The following is a 20,008-nucleotide window of genomic DNA, read 5'->3' on the forward strand; positions in this document are numbered from 1 at the left end:
CGCCGGGCACCGCAACGTGCGGGGAGGGGAGGGGAAAAGAAGGGAGGACTCGGCCGGGCCGCGGGGCTCCGGCGTCTCGAAGCTGTGCGGCGTCCTGCCTGTCTGACGGCCGTGAGTTGAGTGCGGTGGCAAAACGCGAAGGCGCTGCGGGCGGACCGCCGAGCTCGGAGGAGTCCTGCCCTTTCTCTCGCACGCTTCTCGTCCGCTTTCCTTCATCGCCGTTGTTGCGCAGTCGGCATCCGTAACATCTGAGCCGGTTTTTCGACTTGCAGAGATGTGTAGAATTACTGCAGAAGCGGACGTTTTTAAAACTCTGAAGCTAACCGCGTGCGTCTGTGAGATTCGGGCCTCAGAGAAATCTGAAGCGATACCTGTGTTGTGAGAACGCTCTCCTGCTTTAGGGCTGCGTATGCTTCACGTGTTTCATAAGGGAGCGAGAAGGAACGCTGATGTGGGTGGCGTCTCGGTTGTGCTGCACGCTCCTGATAAAGCAGTTGGTAGCACTGACCCGTTCGTTGTTAGCTAAAAAAAACTCAGTGCGATGCTGTGAATCTGAAAGGAAAGCAGAGCCTGTTCAGAAGCGTGGAAGCAATGTATTCCTTTAAAAAGGGGCTCTAGTAATTTCTGAGAAGTTGACATGATTGAAAAATATTTTTGCTAGTTTTAGCATTCAGGACTAAGCATGATGATTTAACAAAAGTGAGGCTTTAAATATAAGGCATCAAGGCAGTTCAAAGGTGGCAATTTTCCATCTGGATTGCAGCCACTGAAGTTATGCTGGGTCAGAGTCCTGCCTTCTGTCCTTTCGAAAGTGAGATTAGAAAGTTGTGCTTTCAGTCGTTCAATTCCAACAGATGCAGACTTAAATTCATAATATATCCTGCAAAGTGGAAGTCTGTAGCATCACTGAAAATGTGAATGTTCTTTTTTTAGGTAATTTTCTTTAGATTCCAGTTATAACGAGGAGGTCAAAAGAACGTGTATGCCAGGTCGGCACCTATTTAAAGCAGGGTATGCACAGGTTGTGAAGAGCTTCTGCGTGCCTTTTGTTCCGTTAAACCCCGCACACCTTTGCATGTGTGCTTGCACTCGGAGCAGGGTAACGGAATAGGGATGACAGAAAATTGCTTCTGGTTCTGTTAACTCCAGCGACGTCCTGCTTGCTCGTTTCCTGAATGTTGCTGCCTGCTCTTTGAAAAGCTTTGAAATGCAGCTCAGAACAAAAGATCCCCGAATGACCATTTTGACTTCAACTTAAACATCGTTCTTTTCTGTATAGGTAGGGAAAGACAGCCGAGAGATGTCTTCCCGATCAGCAGCAGTTATGTCTCCTAAATTCAGCCCTGTGCAATGATAAAGGCAGATGGGTGACATCCCGCCAGCCGTGTAACAAAGCTGTGTGGGAGAGCGTTAGCCTGTGATGAGCCGGGCTCCGTGCAGAGCGGTGCGCGGCTGCCTGCTGGGGCCGGGAGGAGCCGATCCGCCGGCAGCCCCTCTGTGCAGAGCTGTGGAGCGGGCTCAGACTGGCCCTGATGCTGTCGTCCTTTTTGCCTGCAGTGCGCCCATCTAGCAAAACAGTTGAGAGATCAATTTGGTGACACCTGTTACCAACGGTTTGCCATTATACTGTGGTGTAAATTTGTCAGTGAACGAAACTACAGCTGCCAACAAGGATAGATCTTGGAAGAGCACTGGGCAACTGCAAGCTGTAATGTTATATGAGGATTGGCTGAAAGGTCTCAGCTTGACCTGTCAGAGTCAACATCTCATTTTCTCTGTGGCTTGTCTGGCAGCGCTTTGACAGAAGGCACATCCCGTGTCACATAGACCACTGCTCTGCCATTCCTCATATAAGGGCTGACAAACCTGCTGTTCCCTGTGAGATGAAAAATTGGTGTGGAAGTTTTTTTAAAGGAAATCATACATATCTGAACTTATTTATTGTTTGGTTTACGTAAGTTCTCCTGTTCAATATAGAATTATCCACAGGGCTATCACTTAATTTTTTCAGTCAGTGGGAATATTGGATTTTCAAATGAAATGATTTGTCTGATGGGTGCTGCGGAACGTCTGCACAACAAAGAATTATCTTTACAAGAATGAAGAAATGAAAATTTTGGATAACTTTTTTGCCCGAAATTTACCCGTGGCTTTTCAAAGCCCCTGATTTGCTGCTGCTTTCCAGGGTGTAATTTCACTATGGATACTATATTTCAACAATTTTTGAATTTGCTGTAAAACACTGCTGATGTTTCGGAGCTCCCACCCCATTCACCAACTGTGCTTACCAGCCATCTGGTAAGATGTAGCTCATGTTGTGTTTCTACTTGACAGACTGTTTTGGTTTTTCTTCAGTGTTTGCACTGTAAAATTTCAAATCACTTTGCAGATTTTGTTCATTGTTAGACAGGAGTGTTTGCAGGTTGGGAAATAAGAGTGCAAGTTAGCAGTAAGGTGATGCCAGAACTTGCTCTGTTACCCCAATAATGTGAGAACAGAGCCAGGCACCAAATATCCATGTAGAACCCAAGTTCTCTTGCTTCCTCTTCCTGTGCTTTGAATTACAAAGCCATGAAAGCTTATTTTGAAGACTTTTGTCACATTCATTAACCCCTAATGCATGCAGTTCTGTAGGCAGTTTTGCCTCGACGATTCATTTTCCGTGAATCATGGTACATGTAATTTCTGCCTTTTTCTGGTTGTATGAAAAAAAAATAGTTTTTGTAAGTACAAAGTACAAATACTGGTAGTACAAACCCTGAGGAGTACTTTTCTTTCGGTGTTCTTGCAGGTGAACGACCTCTGCTGGCACGTCCGCTGTCTCTCGTGCAGTGTTTGCAGAACGTCTCTCGGAAGGCACACCAGCTGCTACATCAAAGATAAAGATATCTTCTGCAAACTTGATTATTTCAGGTATGCCATGCAGCAGTAGCGCTTTATTTAACAAAATTTCACGCTTGCTTGTTTTGCTTAGTCTGTAAATAAAATGGGTGCTTATTTACATGCATATAGTTTATCACTTTATAAGCAATTAAGTGGATTTTTATGGTGGAGGGACTTGGAAGCCCCGCACTTGTCTCATGCAACTACATAACAAACCTTTTATTTAATTTGTGCCTAGCTACTGAATTTCTAGAATCATTCACCTCTATGGACACGAAGCGGGGGTAGGTATTAGTCAAAGCGCCTATCAAAATAACAATAAATTAGCTTATGTGCAAAGAATGGTTCTTAGTGTGATGCTGACTAAGAAGCCAAGGCCAAGCTGAGATGATTTTCAGTTCAGACTAGCACTTCGGTATGAGACTGAGGATACCACACGCTGTTATTAATCCAAGTCAATCTTTTAGCCTTTAAAAAGGATTTCAGCAGCTACACCTTTCTAGGATCAATTTGATTTAGAATATGAAACATCCTTAATATTAGGATCTAATTGCATAAGGGAGAGTATTATTAATTCTGAGTGGCATAGAAAGACTCTTCGGCCTCAGTGCTCAAGATAGAAAATCTTCAGTCCAGAAAGCAGGAAGAAAATTTGCTGTGACCACTAGTACTTTCCTCAGGCAAAGTATTTACGGGATTCACATCTGTATAGTGAGTGGATTATTGTCAGCTATCAGGCTGAGGATGGTGGACTTCAGGGGAGGAAAAACAAAGTTATGTTCATTTACGTAATCCAACATATCCTGGCTGTCAGTTTCCTCTTGAAAGAACAACGTTATGCAGTAACAGTGTAAGTATTTGCCTATATTTGAACTTCCACTGAAGATGATAAAATCATAAATGTGATGGTAACTAAGGAAAAAAACTGTGGAGGTGCAAGCTTTCTCCCCTTCAGCGGAAGGGGGCGATGAACAGTGAAGGCTGATGTAGCTAAGTAACCTGGACTACCCCTACCGTGAAACATTTGAATAACTGGGGGAATTTTGAGCATGAAGCCAGCTGTTCCTATCTCCCACCCACAACTTTTACAGATATTACTTTCGTAAAAAGAAAGGCGAGATTTGTGAGTTCATGTAGCAGTTCAAATGTTTTAATGTTGCTCTTTGCCTTAAGTAAATTATTAACTTTTATAGGTCAGTAGTGATCTTGCCTTGAGTTATCAGATGCAACCTTGCCGATTTGATTGCTGTAGAAGCACGGTTACGCGGCCCTCTGGCTCTGTGCGGTCAGCCTTCTTGCTGTGGATCTCAGCTGTGCTTCCACATCCATTTTCTACTAACCTTGCTGGAGCAACCGTTGTGCCTGGGTTGGTCAGCATCTGACTCCAGCCTTCTGTGGGCCTTTGTTGTTTGCAGGCGGTACGGCACCCGCTGCTCCCGCTGTGGGAGGCACATTCATTCTACAGACTGGGTCCGAAGGGCTAAGGGAAATGTGTACCACTTGGCGTGCTTTGCCTGCTTCTCCTGCAAAAGACAGCTTTCTACTGGAGAGGAGTTTGCTTTGGTTGAAGAAAAAGTCCTTTGTAGAGTACATTATGACTGCATGTTGGACAATCTGAAAAGAGAAGTTGAAAACGGTAACGCTGCTTTTAAGAAATGTTTGTGGTTAGTTTTAATTAAATTGTTGGGTTTTACTTCATCTTCTGTCTTAAAAGAGCTAATTATCTAGCTTTACTAAGGCTGGAAGCACAGGTTCTTGAATTAAAATAATGTGCAAATTACTTAATGTTTTCATATATATATTTAGAGAGAGGGAGTTTGTATAACTTGTTTCCTATCCTAAGGAAAGCAAAGCTTATCTAGTTGATAAAATGTCATGCTGCGTCTCTTTCCTCCATCAATTTGCAAGGGAGCCAGTTGGGGAGGATGGGTGGTGGTGTCAGGTCAATTTAACTTTGAACAAAACATGGCTTTTCTGCATGTGAAATTCAGCTGGCCAGCCACTGTGAGTTGTTAGACGACCATCTGATTTATGAATAACGTCATTTTGAATGCTTAGCAGACAGTGTCTTCTTTTTAATGCTTCAGGTAATGGGGTTAGTGTGGAAGGAGCGCTGCTGACAGAACAAGATGTTAATCATCCAAAGCCAGCAAAAAGAGCTCGGACCAGCTTCACAGCAGATCAACTCCAGGTAGAGGCAATGCTAAAAGCTTGAGTACTTCAGGTTTACACAGGATGTAACTTCTGAACTGATAGGAAATCAGATGCATATGTGGGGGAAGAATAAGCTTGTATGCTTTATACTTTTTCAAAAACTATCAAGACACGGCATGTTTCTGGAATAGTTTGTTAGCTTCAGCGGTTTCATATGAAATAGTTACCCTTCGAGCTTTTTATTTCCCTGGGGGCAGCCAGTAATTCTGCAGAGTGGAAACAAAAAGGTTGATCTATTTTGATTGCTCGATGAAATCTATTTAAGCAGACATTTACATCACTGCACATAATAAAGAATATTTTTAGAATTACGTAATATGAAGAGATGGGTACTGGATATGACTTCAAGACATTAACAGGCAGGAAGCTTCGATTTTTATTGCAATGCTCAGTAAAGGACTGCACAAGCTTGTGTTCTCAGAACAACAGGTAAGTGTCGTGGATTCCTGTTAATATTCACGTAAATACAGCTCAACTCCTGTCAATTAATGTGGTGTTTCTCTTTGTTTTATAGAGAGGAAGGGGAATAATCACATGTTTATCTCTCATCATCATTTTTCCTACATACTTTTTAGATCACGTCTTGGCTATATTGATGTGCACTGGGAAGACAGGCTCTTAGTAGGAACTCGTCTGCTCTCATTCCCTCTTCTCTTCCCTTTTTCTCATGCCTTCCAAAGTGCTTTACACGCACGCTCAATCTCAAAGTATCTTTGAGCTTCGCTGCTGCCTGTTTAAGCATACTGAATTCTGTAGACTTGGTGTCACGTTTCAAGAGCCTAGCTCCAGTGTAGGGCTGCGTGTTTGAGAGTGGGGGAGCTGACAGCTCTTTCATAGAACTGAGTGGAGTGAAATAGAGGAGAAGTGCATTTGATGTTCTTGGCAGCAGTTTTATTTACTGTCCAATTTGTTCTTGATCACGCATTATCAAAACACGTTCTCTCAATATCCTGTCATATGAGCTCAACCACTGGTCGTATTCCTTTCCAGTGTCAGGACAAAAGGGAAGTAGGAGCCTTGGAATTCTGGAAGTATGAAATCAAAATTCCTGGTAGGGTCCTGCCTGCCCAGTGGGGGTGGGAACTGCCTGCATCTGCTTTGCTCTCAGAGCTTCTTGTCTTGTTGCTGTCCTGACAAGAGTTGACTCTGGATTGCCTCAAATATGACTAATTTCTGCCTCCGGATCGCCACTTCACCAAGTGAGCCTGTCAGGGAAAAACAGCACGACCAGTGCCAGCTCCCCGTGAGGAGGGTGAGAGCGAGACCAGATTCAGAAGTGTCAACCTGCAGTGGAAAGGAAGCAGCAGCTTTCTCCCTAGCTCTAGCTACGTGTCTTTCATGTTCAGTTTATATTCCTTTGCTGAGTTTCTGGGTGCACACTGTTACTGCAGTGTTCATTTTCTACTGTTCTGCTTTGTCACTGTGTCTGTGGTAAAAGTGGTCAATTCTAGTTATGCACTGATTATCACACCTCGGTTTAACATGCACACAGTTGTACGCTGCTTGATTTGCTGTTTGATCCATGACTGAAGTCAAGGTGTTATTAATCTAAAACAAGAGCACAACCTGGAAGGGGTGTAAGGTGCGAAGGCTCTGGATATCAGGTGTGAATTTCTGCAGGAAGGAGACTTTTCCACCACGAGCTGAATGAATGACAGGTCCAGCTCTCAGAGTAGGATTCAGGGCTTCTTCTGTTTTGACATCAATTAACCCTCTGTGTTTGCTTTTCCCGTTTTACTGGATTGTAACCTACTTCAGCAGATATGAGATCTTTTCAGACGCTTGCTGTCTGCTCAGTGCATCTGTCTCAGCACCTGTTCTTGACATAAGACCTCCAGTAGTGTGCCTAAGGATGTAGAAGGATGTCTGTGTTTTTGATGTTCTTTTATGAAACTCAGTAGGAAAGTAAATAGTTTAAACATTCTGAATTTGAGAGTAGTTGTCTGAGTTCCTCAGAGATGAAGCAAGGCAAAATTTGCAGACCATCAAGGAACGAAATTCAGAAATGAGAAACTGCAGTTTACTAAATAGCTGAAGAAGTCCTGCAGAAATCTGTGAAGTCTTACTTCTTAATTAAAGTAAAATCTTACATGTTCCAGAGCTGTTCAGGTTGCAGGTCAGGTTGACATCTACTTCCTCAAGAATTGTAATTCAGGTGATAACGTGATGATTTGTAACAAAAGACGAGTCCAACCAAATAGCTGCATAGCGCAGGTCTGTCAGGGTGCAGCCTGAGTGCCTCTCACATCACTGGAAAGTAAATGCGGTGCGAGGAGCTTCCAAGTTGCCCACGTTCTCCATGTAGCTGCGAAGAGCATCAAGTTGCTCCGTGTAGTGCAAGAGGCAGGTAGCAATTGACAAGCTCAAAGAACCCAACCAAAGCCATTTCTTCCTGATGCTGTTTGCTGTGGTCTGCTGCTGTAACCATTTTCTTTGTCAAGTATGCTCGAATTGTTTCGCGGTGTGTTTTCTCACACAGTCCCTTTAGTACAATCACAACTGAATGCTTCATCCATTTCTGTTTCCAAGCATAATTCATTTGTCATAAAAGTCTCGGTTCAGTTAAGCAGTATAAGGGGCTTCTATTTTGGGTGTGAATTTTGTGGATTATTTAAAAAATATTTTTCTCCCTTTTACTGGGACTGTCTGGGGACTAGAGATTACAACAGTTCCCTTAAGACAGAGAAGGAAAAGGATCATAGTCTGAGAGAAGTCTCTAATGCCATCCTTGGGACTGCACAAAAAAAAACCCCAACTCTTATCTTTTCAGGTTATGCAAGCACAGTTTGCTCAGGACAACAATCCAGACGCACAAACGCTTCAGAAACTGGCAGAAAGAACAGGCCTGAGCAGGCGTGTTATACAGGTGACTGCTCCAAGTTACAAAGTCTGCCACTCATTTGTGGGAAATGCTTAGTGGCAGTTAACAATAATGATGTAGTTATTGTGAGGTGGAGAAAGATCTAATGTGGTGGCTTATTAAAACTGTTCTTAGCTAGGAGTAGGTCTAGAACCAAAATGTCATTGTGAATGATTTGCAGTATTCTTGGCTTTGTATGGAGGATTAGAAATTGTCAAGGAAGAAACTCCACTGCCTGACGAGCACGTAATTGGCACTGAGCTCTTCATAAACATGAATTTATGAATCCAGCAGCACGTTCTTAAGAGCTGTGCTTTCTGGATTTGTGATATACAACACAGACATTAGGACCAATTACCTAGTGATCTGTTTTTGAGAGCAGAGGTAAAACATGCCCAAGCCATTTAAAACTGAGAAACACAAACTTAGGTTCTTATGGTTCTTACTTTGCTCGAAGATTCCTCTTGGCAGCCATCACATTCATGCTCTTCTTCTGTATAAATGTATTTTTTAATATGAATTTATAAATTTATATAATTAGAAAGAAGCTTGCTGCTCCTTTATCTCCTCCTAGCCCCGGAGATCTGACAGATATACAGGAATTAGGTAGCTGGAAACTGTGATCAAGCTTTTAAAAAGTTGACACTCTCACTCTTCACATGGAAAAGAAAAATAGGTATCCCATGCAAAATCTGTTTTATTGCCAGCAGCGTCGAGGCACAAGAGAAGACTGCATCCCTGCCATGCACCTGCATGCAGCAGCTGTGGGTGCCCAGCCCGGCGCCTGGCCCAGCAGCCATGCAGTCCCTCACAGTGCCTGTGGGCTATGTGTTGCTGCAGAAGCTTTCCTGACCTGCTCGTGTGTGTGCTTAAGGCACCGTGCATCTTCAAAGTAGATATTTTGGACTCTCAGTGCTACGTTTGAGGCCCAATTAACTAACTGAGCTCTGAGGTTTATATCAAGTTAACGTCAAAGCAGAATGCAATGAATCTATATGATGTAAATCTTTTTTTTTTTTTTCAGGTGTGGTTTCAGAATTGCAGAGCACGTCATAAGAAACACGTCAGTCCTAACCATTCATCTACTGCTCCAGTCACAGCAGTTCAGCCCTCCAGGCTGTCTCCACCCATGTTAGAAGAAATGGCATATTCAGCATACGTACCCCAGGATGGGACTATGCTAACTGCCCTGCACAGTTATATGGATGGTAGGTACGACTCCGCATAGCCAAGCACAATCATTCTTGACTGCAGCAAGAACAGTTTACCAGGCTGCCAATAAAGAAGCTTACCAGATTTCTTGCTTTATGCTTTATAGAATATCTTAATACAGTATTTGCTCTCTGTGCCTTGTTAAGGAGGCGCTTCTATCAGCAGCACTCACTGTAGTAGCATAGCCGAACATCTGGGTGTGAAGACTTCTTTCTGTGCTCCCTCCAAACCATGAGTACTAGTAGTAAGAATTCAATTGTTTTTGTAGCACTCACGCTGTGTTTTCTACAATATCTAATTTTAGTGAAAACCGTTGACCAGCCACTCCCTGACCCTTACCCCACAAACTGTAGGTGTACTGAGAACTTAAGCTTCCTTCACAGTAACACGTAATGGGGGCAGCTTTGCTTTAAAAAAATGTTATTGTGTTATTTGACCTGATGTGTCAACAAATTGGGCTCAAACTCATGATTTGGAGTGTCTGGAAGCTTTGGGAGGCCTGGACTCTCAGCTGCACGCGTGGCCTGAGCTCGTTCTTCTCCAGAGAGGTGTGAGGTGGGCTGTGGTTGGAGGCGAGTGAGCCCTGGGCCTGAGGTATGGGGCTGGTGGAAGCACTTGTGATGCCACCAAGTACCTCCTGGCATCAGAGCTGTTTAGAGAAGCAGTGCTTGGTCAGGTGTTTGGGACTGGTTTATTTACCCAGTGGGATTTTACTTGTTTATATTTTTCTACTTCCAGTGAAGCTGACAAGTAAATCTTTCTGTTTTTGTAGCTCATTCACCTACAGCTCTTGGACTCCAGCCTTTGCTACCCCACTCAATGACACAACTGCCAATAAGTCATACCTAATTTCTTTCTGTCAGGGATATAAGCTACTAAGGATGTAAGCTTAAGTCACTTACTGTGTATGAAAGTTATCATTGGAAAGATATTGATGTTAATTTTTTAGTTAACATCTAAAACATTTTCAAGAACCTTTTTGCTGCCCAGGTATGTAAGTATACATTTAGCCTGCAAGACACTTTTATGGATTCTGCATAATTACATATTACATTGTTTACAAGCCTTATTAAACATCTTTTTGTATTGTCTGGAAGTAGATCACTCTAGTTATGTATTTGTTAATTTATTTGTCATCAGAAGAGCACTTTGCCTAAAAGAAAGGACTGACAGTTGTGCAAAATGTTTACAATTCTTTGTGAGTTTGTAGCTTATCATTAGTTTGTATTAGTAAGTTATTGCTAAAAGTATTACTTGTATTTGAGTTGTATACAGCCTATATGTTAAAGCTTATTTCTGTGAATTTGCAAAAATAAATTTTGGTTGCAAATATTTTCAAAACAAACTAAATAAAGTTTCTGCTGTAGCATGCTAAGCAAAAGTGTTGCTGTGTCTATGGTTGAACTGTGAGCATTTGTGAAATGCTTAACTTAAATCTTCAACTTTTAAAAGAAAACTCCGGGTTATACCTAGGTATGCTGCACTAGACTTTTTCAGGAGTGTTCTGTCTCAACTGATCTGGAAAATGTTTCTAATGGGTTTAGGTTGGTCTTGAAACACAAGAAATAGGTGCTTGCTTTAAAGTAAATGTATACAAAACAGTGGTTTTCTTCAGAGTGAGGTTGCACACCTGCACAGCAAGGGAAACTGTGGATATACAAGATAGACTTGACTGTGATTTAAGTCAGTGAGTGGAGATCTGCTTTCATATTTTGTAGTATACTGCTTCAGCTTCTGATTTTTTTTCAATAGCTTTCCTTTTGATTTTGTTTAGCAGGAGGATGACCAATGCAGTATTTAAATAGTCTGCATTTCAGTTCCATGTTTTGACTGACCTGTATCACACTGCATACAAATAGAAGCTGCAGTTCATTCAGATGCTCAAGAATATGCTGCATCTAATTGTGAAAGTGAATTAGAGCTGCTAAGCTGGAATTAGAAAGTAGGGAGCTCTGATTCATTGGGTAATGGCTAGTGCATACTATCAACTGAATTGATCTTTGTCTTCACAGACTAGTTTCCTTCAAGGATTTAAGACTGGTAGATCCCATCTGCACACCTAAGCTTTACTTGCATCAGAAGGAAATCTTTGAAGGTGTGTCAGTTCTTTTTTTTCTTTTTTCTTTTCTCTCCAATGGATTCGGTGTTTCTAATGTGTGAAATTTCTTATCTGCTCTGGTCAAATCATTTCAGTTTGGTTTGCCACCACAGAAAGATTATGGTCTCCAAAGCCACCACTTCAATGGCAACTTTTGAATTATTCATGTTCCATAAATTAAACTCAGTTGCCCAAGCAACTGAGTAGCAAAAGCACATAGCTTTGTCTAGGCTGATACACCCTGCCACAAATAGTGCTAAAGACACAAGCTGTTATGGAACTCGAATGGAACTTTACATTTTTATTTTAACGTGCATCATGCTGAGTTAAACATATCATTTTTCTGTACCTACAATACCCCCTGTGGCTGCATGATACAAAATTGCATGCAAAGTAGTAGACAAACCAATTCTTGTTGTTTTGTAAGACCTGATGTGTAAGTAGGAGAATCTCACTGCTGAAGTTTTGAAGTTAAGCACCATGAGTGATGGTAACTTAGACTTAATTTGGTAATGTAACTACTACTCAGCTGTCCCGTGTTAAAGTGCAACTTGACTTGCATTAAGTCCCTCTAAAAAAGAACAAAACAACTTATTCGTTCTAACTTGAAGATCTGAGCAACTTCAGGTTCCTCGAGAGAAAGAAAGGCAGACTTATTGATGAAACATCTCCTCCTATCCAGTTCCACAAACAGAGCAGGATTAAAGAAAATGATGAACAATGTTACTGTTTCCTTACGAGGAAAGGAATCGGGAGAAAATTATCCTTGGCTACTGTGAATGCTTGAGCAGCTATTTGTAAAGTGAGTTGGGGAAATGTGGAGTTAAAAATAGGAAGTTCCAGTAGTGGATCCAGGCTGTGAGCATTGCCTTGGAGTCTGTAAAAGTTGCTCTACTTGCCTACTTACAGTTGCCAGGCTGTGTGGAGCTGACCAAGCATAGGGGAGGCCAGGAGTTTTATTCCGATGCTCTCAGCTGAAGCTGTTGCTGTAGCTTGACTTGTAGACTTGAATGCTGATCTTTTCCTACTTGTTGTGCACTTGAGATTTAACCAATGTGCTGCTGAGTTCTTCTGAGCCTGGCTCTGTTGTTATATTTTTTTAAAGCAGGAAGCAGTAATAGGCATTGTGCTCAGAAAACTCAAAGGATATCATTCTAGGAAGAGAACGTGACTAGTGCTACAGTGGGAGTACAAAAGAGCATGCCGAGCCTTCTAGACTACGTAGGTTTGATTTTCAAACCTGAAAAGCAATGTTGTATGGAAAAAACTAATCTATGTAACAAATCGGTTTTAACATGTCACTTAAACAGTCTGTCTCGAACAGAAAACAGTGCAGATCTATGCTTAGTGTTCTACTTCCTTGGATAATTCCGCAGAGAACGGCATTTGTCCCTCTGATCCTAATTTTTTTTATTCTGAGGGCACTTTGTAAATGTGGCATTGATACTATTAGTGAAGAAATTGAAAGTTGAGCTGTAATTATATAAAACATACTTTGTGTCAAGAAGTTCTCAAGGGAAGAAATACCACTAACAAAATAAACATACATCTCTCCTGAATGTACTGTGAGAAGACCGGCTATCGACTTTCAGTCTTCTCCCCCTGCAAGTCCAGCCAGTGCAAGCTGGGGTTGGCTTCTGTATTATTGTCTGTTAGGACAAGCGAGTACAACTACACTGCAAAATATGACTTAAAATGCATTACGTTATCTCTTACAGAAAGAGGGAAAAACATGGATAGAGAATTTTCACAGTACGAATCTCACAAAATGGGAAGTCTGTGATTAGAAGGCAGTAGTAGTTCAGTTTGCAGGGTACAGAAACATCTATTCTAGAATATTCAAGATCCTTCAGAAATATTTCAAAGTGCAGTTAAATACTGGGATATAGATGTTTTGAAATTCCATCTACTCAGTGGAGGTATGTGTGTATATACATATATACATAGATGCATCAGGTAATTACTTGGGCATTTTCTAGTCTACTTTTCATTCCAAGGTACTGCTGATATAGATACTTGACTAAACTGTTCTTAAATACCTTAAATGTCTCCAACAGTAGATATTTTTGCAGAATCCTCAGGAAATCTGATGCTCTCTTCCCTCCCTCCTTCCCCTCCACACAAAAAAGCCCCAACACCAAAACAAAGAATTTCTTCTCTCTGCCAAACCAAACTGATTCACTGAGGTTTTGGTCTTCTCACACCATGTATTTGTGAGGTGTCTGTTCTCTTTGTCCACCATCTTGAAACACAAAACTCAGTCTTAGCAAAGCCCTTAATGATGCTAACCTGGAAGAGTAGAGATCACGTAAGCTGCTCGTGGCTGCGTGCGCTGGGGTGATGACTGCATTTCTTCTAATAACACCACATTCCAAGTTTCATTTTTGACTAACTGCTCCCATAGGTGACTGCAGCCTAGGTGAGCAGCTTATATTTTAACACACTGAACTTTACCTCGCTTTTTTCTCACTACTTCTCAAAGTTATCAGTCATTCTGAATCGCAGTTCTGAACTCCCCAGTGTTGTCTGTTCTCTGTTGTCAGAAAATTCAGTGAGCCTCTCTTTATGTTAACATCCTGGTATGAATTTAAAATACTGACCAGAACCTATTCTTCTGTAATTCCATTTTTTTTTTTAATAGGAGAAGGAATCATTTGAACTGCTTGCCAGTACTCACTTTCCAAATTTTCTATCCTAGGTTATTTTTATATCTTGCCTTTGTCAGAAAGTGACATGTACAGCATCTTGACCACCCACACAGCTGTTACCCTTGTTACCCTGAAAGGAAGATGGGCTGCTTTGACAGTCTTGTTTGTATTCTTGTGATCGTCAATCTCGTATTCTAAAATTCTCAAATAAAACAATTAGACCAGAATTCAATTGCATTGTTGAATTTCCGGCTTTCTTCTGCTCATTCCCTGAGCTATAGACACTCAGTGTCTCTCAAAACTAAGAACTAATAATTTATGAAGGTCCCTGTCTAGCTCAGTGGTTCCAGGAGAAACTGTTGCAGATCCAGGCTACCCACAAACCATGTAGATAGAAGGACTCCAGAGATCTTGCTTTTGTTGGTAAAATACAGCTAATAGTTACTCACAACATCCTGACAACAGGAATACCTCTGTTGTCTTCAGCCTCTTACAATTGAAAAAGCAGATATGCTTAGGGTTATTTCACTTAGAACAGCATAATTTCAAACCCTGGAGGTGTGCTTTTGTTGTAAGACCACCCATTACTTTAAGATTGTCCACAGACTTTTTTCTGGTAAGTCTGGTAGTAATAACTGCAATACAAACTATGATAGCTATTTCTCATCTCACGTGGGGAAAAGCGTTCTTTATAGGCTGATATGCTGTACACACTGAAATTAAAGACTTAAGGAGTCATTCTTAGCTCTTCCACATGTGCTAAAGTGACCCCTCTCAAATGTTTTATTTTACATAAACGGCTCATCACAAATGTTCTCTAAGAGAAAAGTAGTTCTTAGTTCTCATCTGCATTCACTCGTGTTCTGGTACCCATCATCATCTTCCCCTGGTCCCTCATCAACACGTAGTCTTTCTCACTCTCTTTAGGAATGGTGATTTTGTTTTCTACTCTTCATCCTGATTTAGGCAAGCTTAAACTCTCAGAATCAGCTAGCTTTAAACGTGATTTCTTAAGAAAGCAATGCCAGGAAGAAGCAAACTAACAACAAGAATCCCCAGAGAATGTCTTAGCAGAGGAGCCTGTTGGATGCATAAAATCTTCCTCGGATGCACCAAATTTGTCTGCTTCAACTGAGCATCTTTCCCCACGGCACGCTCTCCTTCACTTTTACCTTTGCCAATCAACCTTTAGGAAGAAGCAAGGAAGCATTCCTGTCCTGGTTGAAGCTGGGACAGTTGGTTTTCCTCATAGCATCTGGTACAATGCAATGTTTTGGCTTTAGGAGAAAAACACCGTTGATAACACACCAATGTTATAATTGCTGCTTAGCAGTGATGTGTAGAGCCAATGATGTTTCAGCTTCTCGTACTGTCTTGCCAGTGAGGGGGCTGGGTGGACACCAAGAGCTAGGACTTAAATGGCTCAAGGCACATTCCGTGCCATATGGCATGTAACACTAACAGTGTGATGGAAAGAACAGCAGAAATAGCTGCCTGGCAAAGTCCTATGCTGCAGCAAGTGAGGATAAGCACAAGTGCAGAAGCAGCAGACAGAAGCAAAGGAAAAAAAGCTACTCACTCTTGGAAGGCCTCAGGTAGGCAGGGATCTCTAACAAGAGACCCTCACCTCCACTGCCAACCCTTAAATGAGGTCTGGGAAGGGGTGGATCCTGGCTCCAGCCCTTCCATCATTCAGGTGCACTGCACTGCATTGCATTACATGCACCTGAGCTCCCCTGGGCTGGCCCTGCCTTCCCACCGGCTGCTCCATCACTGCTTCAAGCCCTGACTTAGCATGGCCACTACATGACATCATGCATAAACTATAGACCTGTGGGGATACGACCAGAGGGGGTAGCCACTCTCAGGTGCTGGCTGGTCATGTTATCACTGCTATTATTTATCATTTCCTAGTAAATTTTATCTCAACTTATGAGTGGCCAAAACAGTACAATTTTGAGGGACTATAAGGAGTTTTTCTTTAAGTATCCTGACATCAAAAGGAGGACCAGAGAGAACATTGGTTTGTTACGTGATGAAAATGAGACAAACAATTACAAACAGGGACACAGACAAAGCAGGGACATTTAATAACTTCTTTGCATCTGTCTTCAACGCCAGTGATAAATGTTATTTCAGTAGGATATAAACTAATTTGCTGAATACAGGAGAAAAACAACAGTGAATTTTTAAACTATTGTCAGAAATAAGAAGGAGAAATGCCAGCATTTGTATGGCATGAGCACACTCAGAATGTGGTCCGGTAAGCAGCTGTAAGTAAAAGCATAGCAGTACTTTGTCAGACATATGCTTGTCTGGTTAAATGCTTCTGAGTAAGAGCTTACAGATTAGAACAAATTAGCTCTAACTTCACGTGATCACAAACAAAAGAAACCTCTTATTCAAATAAACTCTGTTTGGAAATACACATTATGTGATGCTAAAGCAGCAGACAAGGACTCAAGAGGCACTGGAGATACACATCCTTAGTTAGTGGACCACAGAGACTCTGAACTCATGTGTTAAACGCTGTGTGATTCCAAACACGAGCCCACAAAGCTGCAAGCCATCCCTTTCTGGAGAATTTCTGTCTCTCTTCTCTTACTGGTGAGTCTCCCTTACTCCAGCAAATATGTTCACACACTGAAAGTGCAGCAGAGATAGTATGGAAAAACAGGGTAGGACAAAAGCAGACATAGTTTCTTCATCTTAAAACTAGGATTAAACAACATCACTTGCAAGAGAGCTGCCTGCAGAGTAGGTTCTGCAAAGGCCACCTAAGGAACTCAGAGACAGATCCCTCTGCACATTTTATTTTAAAGGTCTGTGAAAGCAGAGATGTGCAACGCAAAAACCGGGACACAGTTAGATGGAGTCATGAGGATCAGACCCAGCTTTTTGCATGTCAAGAATACGCACAACTCCAGCACAAAACTGCTCCTCACAATTGGTTTTGTTTCCATTTCGTGGAAACGCATTCCATGAGGTTTCTAATAGCACTTTATTTCATGGGGCTAATTTCTCTTCCTTATATTTCAATGGAAAGTTCATTCATCTCTCCCAAAATGTGATTTTAAGTTGAAAAAAAAAAAAAGTGGATGTATGATAAGTATAATCTTTCCAGTATACATTTTGATCTTCAGTAAGTCTTCTGCAGGAAGCTGCATAGCCTTCTTGGCTGAGAACTGCAATAGTAAGACTTACTCCATGTGACACGCAGTTATTGGTTTCTTGTCATTAGTTCATAAAGCACTGCCACCTCTGGATGCCACAAACCATTAATATTAAACACACAAACATCTACTTTTCTAAGCTCCTGTGACCCAGAACCTATACAGTTGGGAATTACATTACAGGCTGTTTAACTATTTTGGACCATTGTTAGCATTCTCACAAAACAAAAGATTTGTGAGCTTAAACACAACAGTACGAACTATGAAGCTCATGAGGTTTAAAAAGAAAGAAGTGAAACAAAAACAAACTGCAATATGCTTTTTTTTAATTATCATTTGAAGCACATTAAATGTACAACTTTCTCCTGAGACTATTTGGATTATTTTCCAGATAGCAAACCAGGTCTCTTAAGACTGCAGAATTAAAATAGATCACCCACAGAGTGTAGCCAAAGCAAGAAAAATGAGAATTTGGGACTCGATGAAATGAAAGTTGATTCAACACAGGAAATTGAGTTGGTCAGATGTGTTGAAAATGACAGCAACCAGAAACTACATTATGAAGCGCTGTATAAAACAGTCCCTTCCTTTCCAAGCCATCTGCAGCTGTGTGGATTTGCAGCAGCATGCCAGGTCTTACAAGAAAACACTCTAAGAGCAATGTTCATCTGCAAAGTCAAATTACAAAGACATCACAGATGGAATACATCAAACACTGGCCAAGACAAAGGGCAGAAGCATTTCGATCCCATGTTTATGGCCAGAGTCTGTTTTGCTACAGCCAGTCAATTATGGCATCATTTCCTTCTTCAGCAGAAATTTCAGTCAGTTTGAGCCACTCCTCCTGGCTGCATCACCACTCCGCTCAGTGCAATTGCAGCACAGTTAGGATGCACCACACCCACAGCAAGGGCAGCCAGGAGCTTCTCCTCCCATTTCCCAGTGCAGCAGCCATTGCAGAAGTGCCCTGAGCAGAACTCTGCGCTTCCTCCAGCAGAACATTACTGCCTGAAACCAAGAAGCCACGCTGTGTCCCATCCAGTGGCAAGCCGGGTTACTGGTTGCACCCCAAGCCTACGTAGTACGAGGCTCCCCTGGAGAAGCAGCAGCTGGAAAGAATAACCATGAGCTTTGCAAAAGAAATAGGATCCCTGGGAAAGAGTGGAATCCTAGTACACTCCAGAAAACCAAGCTGCATTTTGAACTCATCTGGATGGAGGTTAAAGTTTCTATGGCCTGCAGCCATTGGTAGATTTAAAGGTAATATGAATGAAAACAAAGCCTGCGAGATATAAAACTCGTCAGTCTGAAAACACATTTTAAAGGAGGCAAAAGACAATTTTGTTAGTAAGCCTGACATTTTAAGAACTACATATATATAGTGTTCCAACACTGTGTGTTAAAAGGAGATACTGATGTAGTTAAAGCAAATTTAATTAAAGTAACTATGTACATATGAGACACATAGTAAAAGTCTTCCCTTCTCCAACATTCCCTTGTAATAATGTGTATATCACAAGTGCATCTTTTGGCAGCTGAGTACACAGACAGGTTCTGCAGGGCTATACATCATCACCTGAACTCAGATAACGGTAGTGTGGCTTTAACAGATAAATTGCATCTGATACAATATTAACAAAAAATAAGAACATTTTCCTGAAGACTTACTGTAAAGCAACAGAGTCCTTTCCTCTTCTGAGCAGCAGGGAGGTCATCCTTTTCTGCAGGGATCACTTCTCTGCCCGCGTCGGCTCAGCTGCTAAACTGGGGTCAGGAAAAGCCAGTGTTCTTTAGAGGATGACTTTTAGAGTTCATCTTCTACTAGATAGCTGGAACTGAACTTGACTACGTCCAAACTCATGGGGCAGATTCACTCTCTTCTCCGTAAGCATTTGCCTTGTGACCACCTTCATTTTACTCTTTCCCTCTGAGAGTCGCAGAGCAGAACAGGGTGGAACTGCTGCATGCTGTGCCATACCAGCACCACTGCTCACCCACCACGGTCTCTGGCCGGCAAGAGGACTGTGCAGCACAAACCCACTGACAGCCCCATCAGAACTGACAGCAGTTACCTCTCTAAGCAATTGTATCTCTTACTGCAAGCCCTTATGCACCGAATACTAGCTTTAAATGACATAAGCTGCAACTCTGAGACGAAATTCCTACGTACCCCATGAATCTGCACGCACCCATTTGCTGTCCAGTCGCCACGTTCTCGCCCAGTTGCAGAGAAAGACGAATGTCTGCTGCCAGCACAACCCCACTCTGAAAGGTGCCGGCGATGCCCAGCTGCCTGTACCTGTAAGCATCGCACTGGTTTTTGTGTTAATCAGAAACTCTATAGCGTGGTTTCATCGCACCGACAGCTCGAGGCCAGAACGCCCTCCAACGCACGGCAGCACACAGCAGCCGTACTGCGGCTGTTGGCACCCAGCTGGAATTCTGCCCTTGTCCACACAGCAGCTCCAGTGCTGCTGAAATTCGTCCTCACCTCTGAAACACTTTAGCGCTTTTTCAAAGAAATTATTATTACTTTAATTTCTCCCGTCAACCTGGAAAAGTTGCACTGCAGGCAGCAATGCTGTCCCTTTTCCTCCACTTACAGCAAAGGGCCGAAACGGAAGGCGGGAGGCGCCCGCGCAGCTGCAGCCCTCAGCAGCAGCGCCTGCACGCACCGAGCGCTCAGCAACCCGCCAACGCGGGACAGGAGAAAAGCACGACTTTTGTCAAGTCTGCTAAAGCCAAATTACAGGGCATGACTTCGGCTGGCATAAACTCGCCGGGTAAAATGAGATTTCTGAACAGGCCCAACGAAAAAGCAGTGGTTTTTCCCTACGCAGTTGAAGAAATAGAAATCCTCAACGGCACCACCAGTTCCCGGACCGCTACCACAGCGCAGGAGCTCCCGGCCGTTAAGGAG

At 42.3% G+C, this 20,008-nt stretch overlaps 1 protein-coding gene across 1 annotated transcript in view; it reads left to right on the plus strand.

The window, feature by feature from the left end:
• LHX8 (LIM homeobox 8) overlaps positions 1-10,544 on the plus strand; it is a 14,537-nt gene extending 3,993 nt beyond the window's left edge. The window contains exons 2-7 of the mRNA XM_031554980.1: positions 2,713-2,913; positions 4,299-4,519; positions 4,971-5,074; positions 7,868-7,963; positions 8,982-9,165; positions 9,942-10,544. Of these exons, the coding sequence (XP_031410840.1) occupies positions 2,713-2,913; positions 4,299-4,519; positions 4,971-5,074; positions 7,868-7,963; positions 8,982-9,165; positions 9,942-10,018 (883 nt within the window). The 3' untranslated portion in view covers positions 10,019-10,544. The remainder of the gene's footprint in view (positions 1-2,712; positions 2,914-4,298; positions 4,520-4,970; positions 5,075-7,867; positions 7,964-8,981; positions 9,166-9,941) is intronic.
• The last annotated feature ends 9,464 nt before the right edge of the window (positions 10,545-20,008 follow it).

This window comes from Meleagris gallopavo, chromosome 10, assembly GCF_000146605.3.
Source record: "Meleagris gallopavo isolate NT-WF06-2002-E0010 breed Aviagen turkey brand Nicholas breeding stock chromosome 10, Turkey_5.1, whole genome shotgun sequence".
In the NCBI taxonomy this organism is placed as follows: Eukaryota; Metazoa; Chordata; class Aves; order Galliformes; family Phasianidae; genus Meleagris; species Meleagris gallopavo.